This window comes from Nyctereutes procyonoides, unplaced genomic scaffold, assembly GCF_905146905.1.
Source record: "Nyctereutes procyonoides isolate TBG_1078 unplaced genomic scaffold, NYPRO_anot_genome, whole genome shotgun sequence".
NCBI classification, from domain to species: Eukaryota; Metazoa; Chordata; class Mammalia; order Carnivora; family Canidae; genus Nyctereutes; species Nyctereutes procyonoides.
Genome location: NW_026575041.1, coordinates 5,826,345 through 5,840,732, shown reverse-complemented (window position 1 = coordinate 5,840,732; position 14,388 = coordinate 5,826,345). Strand labels below are relative to the sequence as shown.

General features: G+C 40.0%; 1 protein-coding gene across 4 annotated transcripts in view; it reads left to right on the top strand.

Annotated features, from left to right (window-relative positions):
- PAK1 (p21 (RAC1) activated kinase 1) overlaps positions 1–9,084 on the top strand; it is a 141,877-nt gene extending 132,793 nt beyond the window's left edge. For all 4 annotated transcript variants that reach the window (XM_055320768.1, XM_055320766.1, XM_055320767.1 and 1 more), the window contains exons 13-15: positions 1,612–1,808; positions 4,643–4,780; positions 7,739–9,084. In XM_055320768.1, coding sequence (XP_055176743.1) covers positions 1,612–1,808; positions 4,643–4,780; positions 7,739–7,825 — 422 coding nt within the window. In that variant the 3' untranslated portion in view covers positions 7,826–9,084. The remainder of the gene's footprint in view (positions 1–1,611; positions 1,809–4,642; positions 4,781–7,738) is intronic.
- Positions 9,085–14,388: the final 5,304 nt, after the last annotated feature.

The following is a 14,388-nucleotide window of genomic DNA, read 5'->3' as shown; positions in this document are numbered from 1 at the left end:
AAAATTGGAGTCAATCCTTTCAAACCCTGCTTTACCAATTTAGTTTATGTAATATTTTGAATGCTTTGTATCATTTCAACCATCTTCACAGCATCTACACCAGGAGCAGATTCCTTCTCAAGAAACCATTTTCTTTGCTCATCCATGAGAAGCCACTCCTCATCTGTTCAAGTTTTATCATGAGATTGTGGCAATTCAGTCACATCTTCAGGCCCCACTTCTCATGCTAGTTCTCTATTTCCACCATGTCTGCAGTCAGAATATACACATTTATCAATTTAAGTTTCCCATCTTTTATAGGTATAGTTCCTGGTGTCCCAAAACAGTTACATTAGAAACATCAAAGATCACTGGTCACAGATTATCATAACGAATATTATAATAATAATGAAAAAGTTAGGGGCACCTGGGTAGCTCAGTGGTTGAGCATCTGCCTTTGGCTCAGGTCATGATCCTGGAGTCCTGGGATTGAGTCCTGCATTGGGCTTCCCACAGGGAGCCTGCTTCTCCCTCTGCCTATGTCTGCCTCTCTCTCTGTGTCTGTCATGAATTAAAAAAAAAAAAAAAAGTTAGAAAATATAACACAGAGACATGAAGTGAGTAAATGCTGTTGGAAAAAATGGCACTGACAGACTTGCTGATCACAGAGTTACCACAAACCTGTGATGTGCAATAAAATGAAGTATGTCTTTATTTCCTGAGATAGGCAGGCTCTTTATATTACTCAGTACTTTACAGGGTGTGATTTATTTTGTTCATTCATCTATATATTTAACCAAAAAATTTACTGAATGCCCACTATCTGCTAGGTCCTGTGCTGGGCACCAAGGATACTTTTGCCAGTTTTCAAGTAGCTCTCATTCCAATACTGAAGACATGAAATACGTGATTACAAAATAGAGTTCAGTGTAATTTCTTTGATTCATTCATTCAGTAAACTTTTATCAAATGTCTGTTATACTTGGGCCCTCTAGGAATAAAAAAAAATGAATAAGAAGACATAGTCCTTCCTATCAAAGGCCTCATAATTTAAATAAACACATAATTACAATTTAATGTGAATGAACTATAAGCAGAACATTTTATTCAAAAGTGTAAGGACCAGTAATCCAGACAAACAGGTGTGTTACAGGTAGATGGGCAGCTATGGGAAGATTGTTAGCAATCTTTGTCCAGAGGCACAGGTTGAGAAACTGATTAAAGCAGGGCCATGCTTGGGGTTTAAGTCTGGGACTCATGCCCAGGAAATAAAGCAAGGACCTCAATTGCCAGATTCTAAGGCATGGGAATGGTCTTCAAGAAGAAAGCAGAATTGGGGCAAGTAATCAAGGCCAAACTGGGCAGCTTAGATTTTAATGCCTATTTCTTCTAGTTTGAGGAGTAGTAGGAGGCCAGAAATGATATTTCTTCCTGCTTGTTTTCAAGGTTAAATAGAGAACAGGCTAAGAGCTGGTCATGCAGGTGGCAGTCACATGATTCTAGCCCTGGAGAGACAAGGGATTGCAGTGGCTGGGAGTCAGGCAGAACTTGACACCTAGAGATAGGCACATAATCAATACTTATGGAAGGAATATCCTAAATATAAGTCCATTCCTTCTTTTCTTTTTCTAGCTGATTTTGGATTCTGTGCCCAGATCACCCCAGAGCAGAGCAAACGGAGCACCATGGTGGGAACTCCATACTGGATGGCACCAGAGGTTGTGACGCGGAAAGCCTATGGGCCCAAGGTTGACATCTGGTCCCTGGGCATCATGGCCATCGAAATGATTGAAGGGGAGCCCCCATACCTCAATGAAAATCCTTTGAGAGTGAGTGTTATTAGTCCCATTTCAAAATGTTTGGGCTATTGTCTTTAGTCCCAGGAAATGGGACTTGGACTATTCCCAACAGTCTTCAACCTGGATCTGCTTTTCTGGATAAAACTAGGCATTGTTGGATTTTAAATAAATATAAATACTCAAAGAAAAGATATATTAATAGTCATTTATTAAACAATTATTTGAGTTCCTATAATGTAAAAGAAACTGTTCTAATGCTATGAAAAAATTAATATATAGTAACAGAAGGGGTAAGTACTGTGGAAAAAAAGCTGAGTAAGAGGCTTAAGAGAGAGTAACTGGGAAAGAGGGAGAAGTGTGCTATTTTATTTTGAGTAGAGAAGGAAGTCCTCTCATAAATTACTTGAGCAGGAACCTGAAGGAGCAAGCCATGAGATTAATCTGATGCAAGGGTTTCCCAGGTATCAAGTATACAAAGGACTTAATTGAAGAACACACTCGTTGTATCCTGAAGAAAACCAAAGAGGCAATGTCCCTGAGAGAGTGGACAGGGTGGAGGATAGTAGATAAGGTCAGAGAACTAGCAGGGGGCCCGAATCGGGTAAGACCTTGTGACCATTGTGAGAACTTGGCTTTTATTCTGTAAGAGATTGGAAGCCATTCGAGGATTTTGAGCTGAGGAGTAGTATAACCTAATTTATGTTATAAATTAACCATTTTGACTGCTTTTATGGAAAACAGACTGAAATACTATGATAATCATTCAGGTAAGAATGGTGGCTTGGACTGTATTGGTGGCAATAGTAATAAAGAGTGGTTAAAATCAGGAAATACCTTGAATATACAGCTGACAAGATGAAAATAGGTATCAGAGAAAGAGGAATCAACAATGCCTATAAGATTTTGGACCCTAACTGCTGAAAAAATTAAGTGCCATTTACTGAGATGGTTGAAGAGCAGGTAAAATGGGATAACCAAGTTGGTTTTGAATGTGGTGATTTGAAATGTTTATTAGACACCCAAGTGGAGATATTGAATAGAATTGGGCATATGAGTCTGGAGTTCAAGGGTGAGAGGTCAGGGCTATAAATTTGTCAGGAGGTAATATATCGTTCGTTTACTTAAAGCATAGAAGATTGATGCAATCACTCACCAGGAAATAAGAGTTAAGTATTGAGCCCTGGGGTACTCTCAGGCTTACAGGTTGGAAGAACTAGCAAAGTAGACTAAGGAGTAGCCTTATTAGTAGGAGGAGAACTGAGAGAAGTGTGTCCTGAAGGCCAAGACAACGAAGTGTTCACAGAAGAAGGATGGACCACCATGTAAAATGTCACTAATAGATCATGTAAGACTGAGAAATAAACATTAGATTTGCCAATGTGGAGCTTAGTGATGAGCTTGACAGTATCAGTGGAGTCATAGCAATGAAATGAAAGCCTGATTAAAGTAAATCTATCAGAAGGGAAGAAGTTGTTGAGATGGCATGTGAAGCAGTTATAGTGTTTAAGAAATTTTGCTTTTAAGGGAACAGAGAAATGGAGCAGGAACTTGAGGGTTTTGGTTTTATTTTTTTAAGATATTATTTTTAACATGTTTGTGTTGCTGATAAGAATAATGTAGTGGAGAGGAGGAATGTAGTCATATACAAGAGAGAAGTGATACCTGTAGGAGTGATATCCTTAAGTACATGAGAGGTGTTGGATCAAATATTGAAGGAAAGAGTATGAGATTCGAGTATGGACAATTTATCCATTATAATAAGAGAGGGAAGGTAGAGTATATGAACACAAATGCAAATAGTAATTTTGGTCACGGGCAGATAAGAGAATTATTCTGATGGCTTTTATTTTCTCATTTCTTGGAACCTTCCATCCAGTGCAGGAATTGTGTGTGTTTTGGTGTTGATATGTGGTCTTATCTTAACTGGTTACCTCTTGGATAGCTCTGATTATTGGAAAGTGCTTCAGTGTACCAAACTGAAACTGCCCAAAGGTCCCAGCTTTGCTCTCTGATTCTACATACCATCTTGCCCCATCTTACAGTGGCCTATTGAAGATGATGATCAGTAGGGTGTGATAGAAATAAAACTGGAATCACATTAGAATCAGAGGACATAAGCTCATATGAATAACTTGGTCCCAGGCATATTTCTTCATGTTTCTGGACTTTATCTGTGAAATGAGGATGATGATTCTTGCCTGGTCTATTATTCATATTTATTGTGGTCTTTAAATGAGATAGTGTTTGTGTAAATACTTTATGAATTAAAGTGCTGAGTGCTTTTTTTTTAAAAAAAAAACCTGTCTCATAAGATTGTTTATGTTAGGAGACAGGGAGGTAACAGGGAAACATATTGTTGCTTTATGGAACACTTTATTTTTATATTCCTCTCTTATTAGAAGAAAACAGTTCTTAGGTGACTAAGGTGAAGACATCAGGAGTAATTTCCTCCAGCAAGTGGAAGATAAGTGTTTAACTAACCAGGCTAAGTGAATAAGTGAATAATAAACCCTTTAGATCTATAATCAAGAATAATAATAAACCCATGGGTCTGGAACACACTTTATAAGTTTATAAGTGCTTTCCAAAATACTATCTTGTTTTATTTTTACAGACCTGTAAGATAGGTACTATTCTCATCCCTATTTTACAGATGAGGAATTTGGAAGTTCACTGGCTTGCATGTGGTCACATGGCCTTTTAAATGTTAACTCTGATCCTTAGGTCGTTTTCTTTCCAGTATACCAAAGCTACTCTTTGTGTCCTAAAGGCATAAAGCAGCTGACCATCTTTCTAGAGGATAGGTCTGGGCACTTAAGAACTCCCGCTAGAGCTTAAGGTGATTCTCCCGTTTGTATTGCCAGGCCTTGTACCTCATTGCCACCAATGGGACCCCAGAGCTTCAGAACCCAGAGAAGCTGTCAGCTTTCTTCCGGGACTTTCTGAACCGCTGTCTTGAGATGGATGTGGAGAAGAGAGGTTCAGCTAAAGAGCTGCTGCAGGTAATTGTCTCTATGCAGGGAAGCTCCAAATTCAAGAGATCACTAAACCAAGACTTTTTTGCTTCATTTTTGTCTGTAAGGCACTATTAGGCTTCTTTCCTACACTTCCCACATTCAGTTTATATTCCTAGTTCCCTAACTGCCTTTATCTCTGGACCTTTGTTCATATTATTCCCTGAGGCTCTTTCTCAGTCTGTTAAATTCTGTACATGTTCTTAGACTCAGCTTAAAAATCTAGTTTTTGAGCTCCTGTTGAACTTTGCCTGTAACTTTCATCAGCACTCTTGTTTTGCCTGAATTAGAGTTGTGGGGACCCTGGAGTCGAGGGTTTACCAAGCTTTTTATACTTCACCTGCTTAGTCCTAAAATTACATAATTATTTCACACGGTTGCAAAAACTGCTTTTAGCAGGCCACCACATAAGTATCACATTCAGCTTTATGATGGTGATTAATCTGTAGGCATGCATAGTTGGTTACTTTATTATGAGGACCAAGAGCAACTTAGCAAGGCAGGGCATACCTACTGTGTTAAAGTTAGTTATGAATGTCTTTCCCACTAGATTATAACTTCTATCTTTTTAATTTCTGGGTCTCCTCTTATACCTAGGACCTTAGAAAATATTCAGAAAATATTTATTGAATTGAATGAAATTACTTAAAGTATTCACTTTCATTGAAATGCTACCTTCTAGAACATATTTAGCATCTCTTTGTAGTCAGGGTTATGGATTTACAGAGCACTGGTCCATTAGATTTGAGATTTGGGCTCTACCAACTGTAACCCATTAGTCTCTAGGATCCTTTGGGACTGAAAATACCTTGTATCAGGCAATACCATGTAGGTTCCGTTTGCCTTCCATATGCGATTTGCTCTGGAAATCCTAGGCATGGGAAAATAATTCAGATAGTACTCTAAGCCTATAATTGGTGAAGATATTGTTAATTAGGTACCAAATTATAATTGAAAGATTAGTGCCCTCTAGAGTTTTCTTCCTGACACCTAAGTAACAATAAATGCATTATATTGAATCTACCACACTGTAGGCACTAAGTGCTTTATATTTTCATCTGTTCTTTATGACCACCCTGTGATTTATAGGTTCTACTATTCCCATTTTTATAGGTGGGCAAGTGAGGTTTCAAGTGTTTGGTGACTTTTCCATGATTATGTAGCTAATATTCAGTGGATCCAGGGTGTTTTTGTTTTTGTTTTTTTAAGATTTTATTTATTTATTCATGAGAGACACAGAGACACAGGCAGAGGGAGAAGCAGGCTCCATGCAGGGAGCCCGATGTGGGACTCGATCCCGGGATCCAGGATCATGCCCTGGGCCGAAGGCAGACGCTAAACCGTTGGGCCGCCCAGGGATCCCGGACCCAGGGTTTTAACCCATGTCCATTGGGCTCTCAAGTGTGTATGCTCTTGGCCACTGCTCTTTTGTCTCAAAGAGTGCTAAAACTGAAAAGGCTTTAGGGCTTATCTCTTATACTTTATTATACGGAGTAGGAAACTGAGGCCTCCCAGATGGATCTTGGATCATGCTGCTTTCTCAACCCAGAGGGAAGTTATAGAAACATGTGATTTGTTAACAATGGCTCTTAAACTTGTTACTGTACATTGTAAATATTCAAAACCATGATTTTGGGTATCTTTTTTTTTTTTTTTTTGGGGTATCTTAAATCACAAAAGCTTCACATCTGTTTCTCCTGTGGGAACACATATATGGACAAAAATACGTAGGGTATTATGTTAGAATTTGTATCTTTATGATTTAGTCAAAATCTTTTACTTGAATCTTTCATATTAATTTCTTGTTTTCAGTGCCTTTTATATCCTATCTCTGTCCAAAAAGAACATGAAGCAACTTCCAGCAATGAATGTGTATATATGCCTATATAATATACAATATGATTAAAAAAAGGACTTATAAGGATGGCAGAAGATCAAATACGCTAATCATCTGAGTTAGGTTTGTTTAAACATCAAATTTGGTTCTCAGTTTCCTGGTGACTAGGACAGAAAGGAAATGTGATAGCTTCTATATTTCTTATCAAATGGAAAAACATAAATTCCTCAAGACACAAAGCCTTTTTACTACTAAATGTAAGAAAAATCATTTTTAGTTAAGAGGCTCTGAGTTACATAATGAATTGTTTTCCATAACAATTTTGCTGAAAATGTAGATGCAGTTTTCATACAGTGTTTTCTCCAAAATGGTCTTCTTTAATAGTTAGGGGTGTGGCCCAAAGTATAGTCCAGTAAAAGTGATCTGGGAAAGGACCAAGCTATTGAAGGCTTTATTGGATTCAAAGAGAGAGTAATAAATCCCTAGATCAGTGTTCCTGAAATGCAGTATTACAATATACCATTGGGTCATGATCAGTCAATACCTTTCCCCAGAGATGATTATTCCAATTATCACCATTTAGTCATACCTAATATAAAACGAAATCATACAATATGAAATCTCTCTTGTCTGGCTTCCTTCACTCAACATAATGTCTGTGAGATTCATCCATTGTCAGTGTATCAATTATTCATTCTTTTAGATTGCTGTGTGATTTTCAGTATAGTATTATAAAATACAACATTTCATTCTTTCATTCTCTTAGACATTCCTTTTAGTTTTGACTGTTGTAAGTAAAACTGCTATGAATGTTCTTGAGTGTGTCTTTTGGTGGATACACAAGCTCATTTCTTATGGAAATATACCTGCAAGTGGAAATGCTGGGATATAACATAGATGTGTGTATTTAAGTAGTAGGTAGATACTGCCCAACAGCTTTGCTTTCCAAAATGGTTCTTTAGCTTTTAAAGATGTCATTCAACTTGGGGATGATTTGAAGCTTTCCAGGCAGCACCTTGTGCAAATATGGATGCCCCTAACATCTTATGGTGATTACTGAGGAAGAATGGTAAATAGTCATGCATCTTTGCTCTTTTTTTTCTTTCTAGCATCAGTTCCTGAAGATTGCCAAGCCCCTCTCCAGCCTCACTCCACTGATTGCAGCAGCAAAGGAGGCGACCAAGAACAATCACTAAAACCACGCTTCCTCCAGCCTCATTGTGCCAAGACTTCTGTGAAATAAATGCTCATTTTAGAAATTCCAACCCCTGATGCCCTCTCTTCCTTGCCTAGCTCCTCCCATTTCCTGGTCTAGTGCTCTCATGACTTTGACCCTTAAAAACCATGTGTCCAGCGTTGAAGAGAACTGCAACTGACTAATCAGATGATGGCCATTTCTTAATAAGGAATTTTCTCCCAATTTGTGGTTGTGAGGATGATTTATGATCAAGGGCTTATATCAATAAATCTTCGGACTCCTGTTTCTACACAGCAAAATCTTCTCTTCCCACCCCAGTCTCACACCCTCCAGTCAGCTCTTGACTCTCTAAATTTTTGGCTTTATAATAATAATCAATTTGTTATCAGTTGAGATTTCTTTAGTGCTTGCTTTTCTGAGACTGAACTGCCCAAACACCTATTGTACTTGAAAATTGGAACAGTGTGAGGAGTGCCGTGATAATTTGCCGGGGACATGAAATGGCTCATCTTCCTGGACCATGGCTTTGGCGCAGCTGATCCTGATATGGGAGAGAAAGCTACCATGTTTTTTCTGTGTGTGTGCTTCTAGCAGCTATTTGGGAGGATCTTCAACTAGTAGTGCTCCCCATGCTATTTCTTGTGAAAAGTTCTTGGCTATGTAGCGGCTTTTGACTCCCTACATCCCCTAGGCTGCTGCCCCAATTCTGTCTTTGTTTAGAACATTGAGAGGTTTCCTAGGGCACATGCTGGGTGAGAACAGTGTGAGAAGTCAGGGAAAAAAAATTTTCGCTGCTTTTAGAACAAAGCTAGGTATCAACCTCTGTCCAGCTGTACCCTGTGTGTTGTTTCAAGAACTCAGTCTCTTTTTCCATCTGGGATAAGAAGCTGAAAGATTAACTTAGATCTTCGGATGGCCTGAGTTTTTGGGCCAGAGGGAAGGATCTCCAACTCTGAAACTATGTGTTAGTTTTGGATGGATTTGACTACTTGATAAGATACTCTGCCAGCTGTGAGGGGACCCTGTTTTTACAATGCATGGCCAAGCTCTCTGCAAATGGAAATGCTTGCACTGGGTGTTGGGGATGTTTGCTACCTCCTGCTATCTTTGTGGTTTTGGTCCTCCCACTATGATAGGACCTCTGGCCAGCATTGTGGCTTGTCACGTCAGTCCCATTGGCTACCTTGTCATGCTGTGAGGTACCACTGCCTCTTGCGGCACAAGTTTTATTTCCTTCAATAAAAGGAGATGAAAATATTCTGCTTGGAGTATGCCTCTTTTCCTTTCCCCCTTTTCTAGTTTTTAATTTTGAAATAATTTCAAACTTAAGTAAACTTAAATATATGTGTGTGTGTGTGTGTGTATATATATATATATATAAATAAATATGTATATATATTTTTTCTTCCTGAATGATTTGAGATTAAGTTGCAGTAAGATGCCTCTTTACCACTATGTGCTTCAGTGTGTATTTTTTCTTAACCCTTTAATTTTAATTATAAACTAAGAGAAATGGGCCAAAAATGCTTATATATTATAAGGTATTGAAGGCTCAGGCAAGTATGGAAACTGAGAAGTCCCTTGATCCACATCTGCAAGTTGGAGGCCCATGAATGCCAGGGATGTAGTTCAAAGGCCTGAGAGCCTGAGAGCCAATGGTGTAGATGCCAGTCAGTCTGATGTGTAAACCAGGAGCACCCAGGGCAGGAGGTCATTGCAGCAGCACACTCCACTTTTTTGTACCATGCGGGTCTTCAACTAATCTGATGATGCCCGCCCAGCCAGGGTCTTCTGCTTTACTCAGCCTGCCAATTCATATGCTAATCTCTTCTGGAAACACCCTCACAGACACACTCAGAAATAATGTTTAACCAGATACTGGGCATCCCATGGCTCAGTGAAATTGACACAGAAAGTTAACTATCACACACTCCATCCCCACCCCCAGGTGAAGGAGATAACTCCAGTAGGGAGTAAGTGAGCTGACACCTTTTATAGTGCTATGTGGTTATGACTTTTAGATCTAGGGGGCAGAAGTGAAAAGGCTGGTGACCCCCAGTGTTGTCTTACAGAAAAAAAAAAGGTTCAGGAGATCTTGCATACACTTACTGAAAGGACAAGTACAATTGCATTGCTTGTATGTAACATAGAAGGAATGTTAGATGATGATATAGCCCATCAGAAGACAGGTGTGTTATACCTCCTTACTTTAGATTGCAGTGGTAAACTGGTTAGTCTGATAAGGCCTGAGAATTCTTAGCTGATTGTCCCTCTGGGATCTTAGAATCATGGAATTGTCTGATAGCTGGGCATTAAAACAGAAGCACTGCCTGTCCTGTGAACTTTACAACGCTCTTATTTAAGTATTATAAGGAGGACTGTTTACTAGTTGTATATCTAGAGATCCACTCAGATAACGGAACGTTCTTCCTGCCCAGCCAGTTTAACACAGCATATTCCTATGCCTTTTATTGTCTGCAGAGTGTGGAAGCAAGAGAACTCTAGAACTCTCTACTCATAGACAATTGCTTATTTAATTCTATATGAGTACTGTACACATCTATCCCATGTGTTAGGTTTCTATTGCTACATAACAAATTAACACAAATGTGGCTTAATACCACACAAATGATCTCACAGTTTCTATAGGTCAAATGTCTGAGCACAGACATTCTGCTCAGAGTTTCATTAGGCTGAAATCAAGGAGATATTCTGCTCAGAGTTTCATTAGGCTGAAATCAAGGTATTGGCCAGGGCTATAGTTTATCAGGGCCTTGAAGTCCTCCTTCAGGCTCACTGGTCATTGGCAGAATTCATTTCCTTGTGGTTGTAGGACTGAGGTCCTCATTTTCTTTCTAGCGGTCAGCCAAGGACCATGGTCAGCTCCTAGAGGCTGCCAATAGTGTATTGCCCCATGGCCCTCACAGACAATTTACAAAACAAATGTTTGCTTTATTCCAGGTTAGCCAGAGCACATCTCTCACTTTGGCAACTAGTCAGAGAAAACGCCTCTTTTAAAGGGCTCTTGTGGTTAGGTCAGGCTTATTTTGATAATCAACCTGTTTTAAGGTCACCTAATTTGGGAGCTTAATTACATCTGCAAAACCCCTTCACCTCAGTACTTAGATTATTGTTTGGGAAAATGGAAAAGTTACGTACAGCAAAGGCTGGACACCTTGGGGGGCTTAGTCCATTCAGGCTTCTATAACAAAATGCCATAGACTCCAGGTGGCTTATAACCAACAGAAATTTATTTTCCACAGTTCCAGAGGCTGAGATATCCAAAATCATGGTATCAGCACGGTCAGGTCCTGGTGAAGGCCCTCTTCCAGGTTGCAGACTGCTAACTTCTTGCTGTGTCCTCACATGGCAGAAGGGATTAGGGAGCTATATGGGCTTTTTTCTCCTTTATTTAAAGATTATTTATTTATTTGAGAGAGAATGAGCAGTGGGGAGAAGCAGACTCCCCGCTGAGCAGGAAGCCCAGTGCAGGGTTGATGCAGGGCTCCATCCCAAGACTTGAGATCATGACCTGAGCCAAAGGCAGATGCTTAAGCAGCTGCCTAGGTGCCCCTGGGCTCCTTTTTTTAAAAGCACTAGTCCCGTTCATGAGAGCTCCACCTTCATGACCCTAGTACCTCCAAAGCCCCCACCCCTTTATACCATCATTTTGAGCACTAGGATTTCAATATATGAATATGAAGGGCAGGGAGATACACTCAGACTATAGCAGGGTCATCTTAGAATTCTGTCGAGCATATCCAGGAAGGGGCTATTTGCTCTCAGCCATCTGTTAAGGACCTAGGAATTAAGGGGTGGGGAAATAACTGGAGTAGTATACCTGTAGTGCAGGGACCTGAACCAGGTATTCCTTTCCAAACAACTGTACTTTTTTTCCTACCCTAATTCTCTTTGGCAGTTGGGAAGTCTGAATAATACACTGTTTCGAGAATAGGCAGACACCAACCCGAAGGCACTGCTAGAGCCATGAGGCTGGCTAGTGGTGACCCAATTCAAATGAAGTCACACTAACACCTTTATCCTGCATTTGATGTTATTGTATAACTGCCTTGTAGGCACTGTGCAAGGTGTTCTCACTGCTGGCTGTAAGTAAATGCAGTGCAACTATTGGGAACCATGGAGGAAGGAGATGGGTGGTGATGGGGCTACTCCTGGACTCCTGTTAAGGTAATTTTGCTGGGTAAGATATTATATTTTCAGGAGAAGCCTCTCACCAGAAATAAGGGGATACCCAAAACCATGGGAGACATTTGAAGGAAGTATATCCTGTCTTATACTTGGATCTCTTCAAGAGAACCATCACCCAGACTATCCCGTTCTTCTAGGCATCTCTTATGGACAACAGATCCTTTGCTAATCTGTCACCATGCTGGATCAGTCATCAGTTACTGGATGCAGCAAGAGAGAGCTGGAAGCACTCAAGCGTTTAACATTCACCTACTGTGAATTTCCTATCCTACTCTACTGAATCATACTACCCACTACCTGCCTATAAAACTATCAATAATGGACTTAGGTTCCATGTCTAGCTCTTCCTCTACTTCCTGGGATGACAGAGAATTCTTGGTCATTGGAAAAGGATTGGGAGTAATCCTGTAGGCCTTGGTTAGACTTTATTTAAGCCCTGTAACTATGAATATTGGCCTTAACTTCAACACAATGTATGCATGTGCATGCGCGCGCGCACACACACACACACACACACACACACACACACACACACACACACACACAACTTTGGATTGGATAATATGTTTCACCTAGGCTGTTTTCTTGTGTGGTCAAACGACCTTCACCTGTTTGCCTCCAGTAATCATGACCTGTAATCCTGAGGTAATAACCCAGCTACTTCATGTTTTCTGGGATTATCAGGCCCCCATAGCCACCACCTGGCCTTGACATAGAAGAGAAAACTTCCCAGTGGGTACTGAGGAGAGAGGACACCATAGTCTTATTCCTAAGTGGGGATAATTGGAGCTGAAGACCATAGGAAATCTACCAGTTATGCTAAGCTAATAGTTAATGAGATCACTCAAGCCATCCAGCAGATTAGTCTAGACTCCTTAGGCTGGGTGGTTTTATTTTCATTTATTATTGTTATTTTAACCAGGGTGGATTTAGAGCACAAAACTGATCTCCATAATCCTATAGCTAAAGGGCTATTGGTGCCCTAATCAACAATTCCTCGTTTGTGGATTATGATTAGTGGCAAGGAGAATAATCAGTATTCTGCATACAGGAAAAGGCAGTATGGTTATTTAGTGTATTGCAACCTGGTACCCCTTTTTCTTGTCTGAGTCTGAGCTCCCTTAGCCCTGGTTTCATGGCATTCCCTATTCCAGTGATTTTCAAATTGTGCTTCCTACACCAGCAGCATTAGCATCACATGAAAACTCTTCAGGAATGCAAGTTCTCATGGTTCTTCATGGATCTGCAATCTGTAGGTAAGTCCTCCAGATGGTTCTGAAATAGCTCAACTTTGAGAATCACTGCTTAGCTATTGTATTAACTATTCTCCAGGGTTGCCTATGGATTGTAATGGTACGTATAACTGCTGGAATGGGGTATGATGTATAGAGACCACATAGAGATTGGAGGTGAAGAACTACCATGGTTGAGGAGTAAGAGTTACTTGCCCAATATTCTCTACTGGCTGGCCTCTCAAGAAAGAAGTTGGCCTTTGAGGTCCATGGAAACTAGCTACAGATAAATGCATAGAGATATCAGTTCTACTAGAATGCTGATCAGGTCACTTGTCTGCCATAGCAAGATACGATCTTTTGTCCCTGGCCTTGACAGAAGAGAGCCTGTGCATTCTCTTCTGTATGTACGATACAGAAGTATGTATGAATGTATGTATGTATGAAAGTAGGTATATGAATGAGGTGGTGGGAAAGGCTTAGGAGCCATGGTTCTGCCATGTCATGCAGCTACTGGATCACAACCCTAATTAGGCCAGCTAATCCATAGCTTTTCAAACCTTTGTTAAAAAAACAACCTTCCTCATTGGTAGTGATGAGGAAGGGAGTTAAATAGGAGATATTATACAATCACATTCAAGCAAGGATCAGAGTCTCATTCCTGTGTGCTGACTTCTAATGGAATGAGCATCGGGGGTCTTCCAAAACTGTTGCTGCTCCTATGTTCAATGGTTTCCTCCAATAAGTGCTATTCTAAAGGCCTAGTATGTGTCCTGTGTGGTCACGTGGTTTTGCTCTGTTATTCAACTGTATGAATATGCTGACATTATTTATTCATTCTTCTGTTGCTGAGCATCTAGGTTATTTGCTCTCTGTGGCAGTGACATGCAATGCTGCCATGAACATTATTGTATATTTATCCTGGTACTCATAAGCACAAATTTATCTACTAGATATCCTAAGTGTGGAATTGTTGGATCATAGGGCATATATATCTTCAAATTTTAAAGATAATACCTACAAGTTTTCCAGAGGGGTTGTACCAATTGACATCCCCCACTATTGTGGGAATTCACACACATTGCTCAACCTTGCTCACATTGCTCAGTCAATCCTTGCT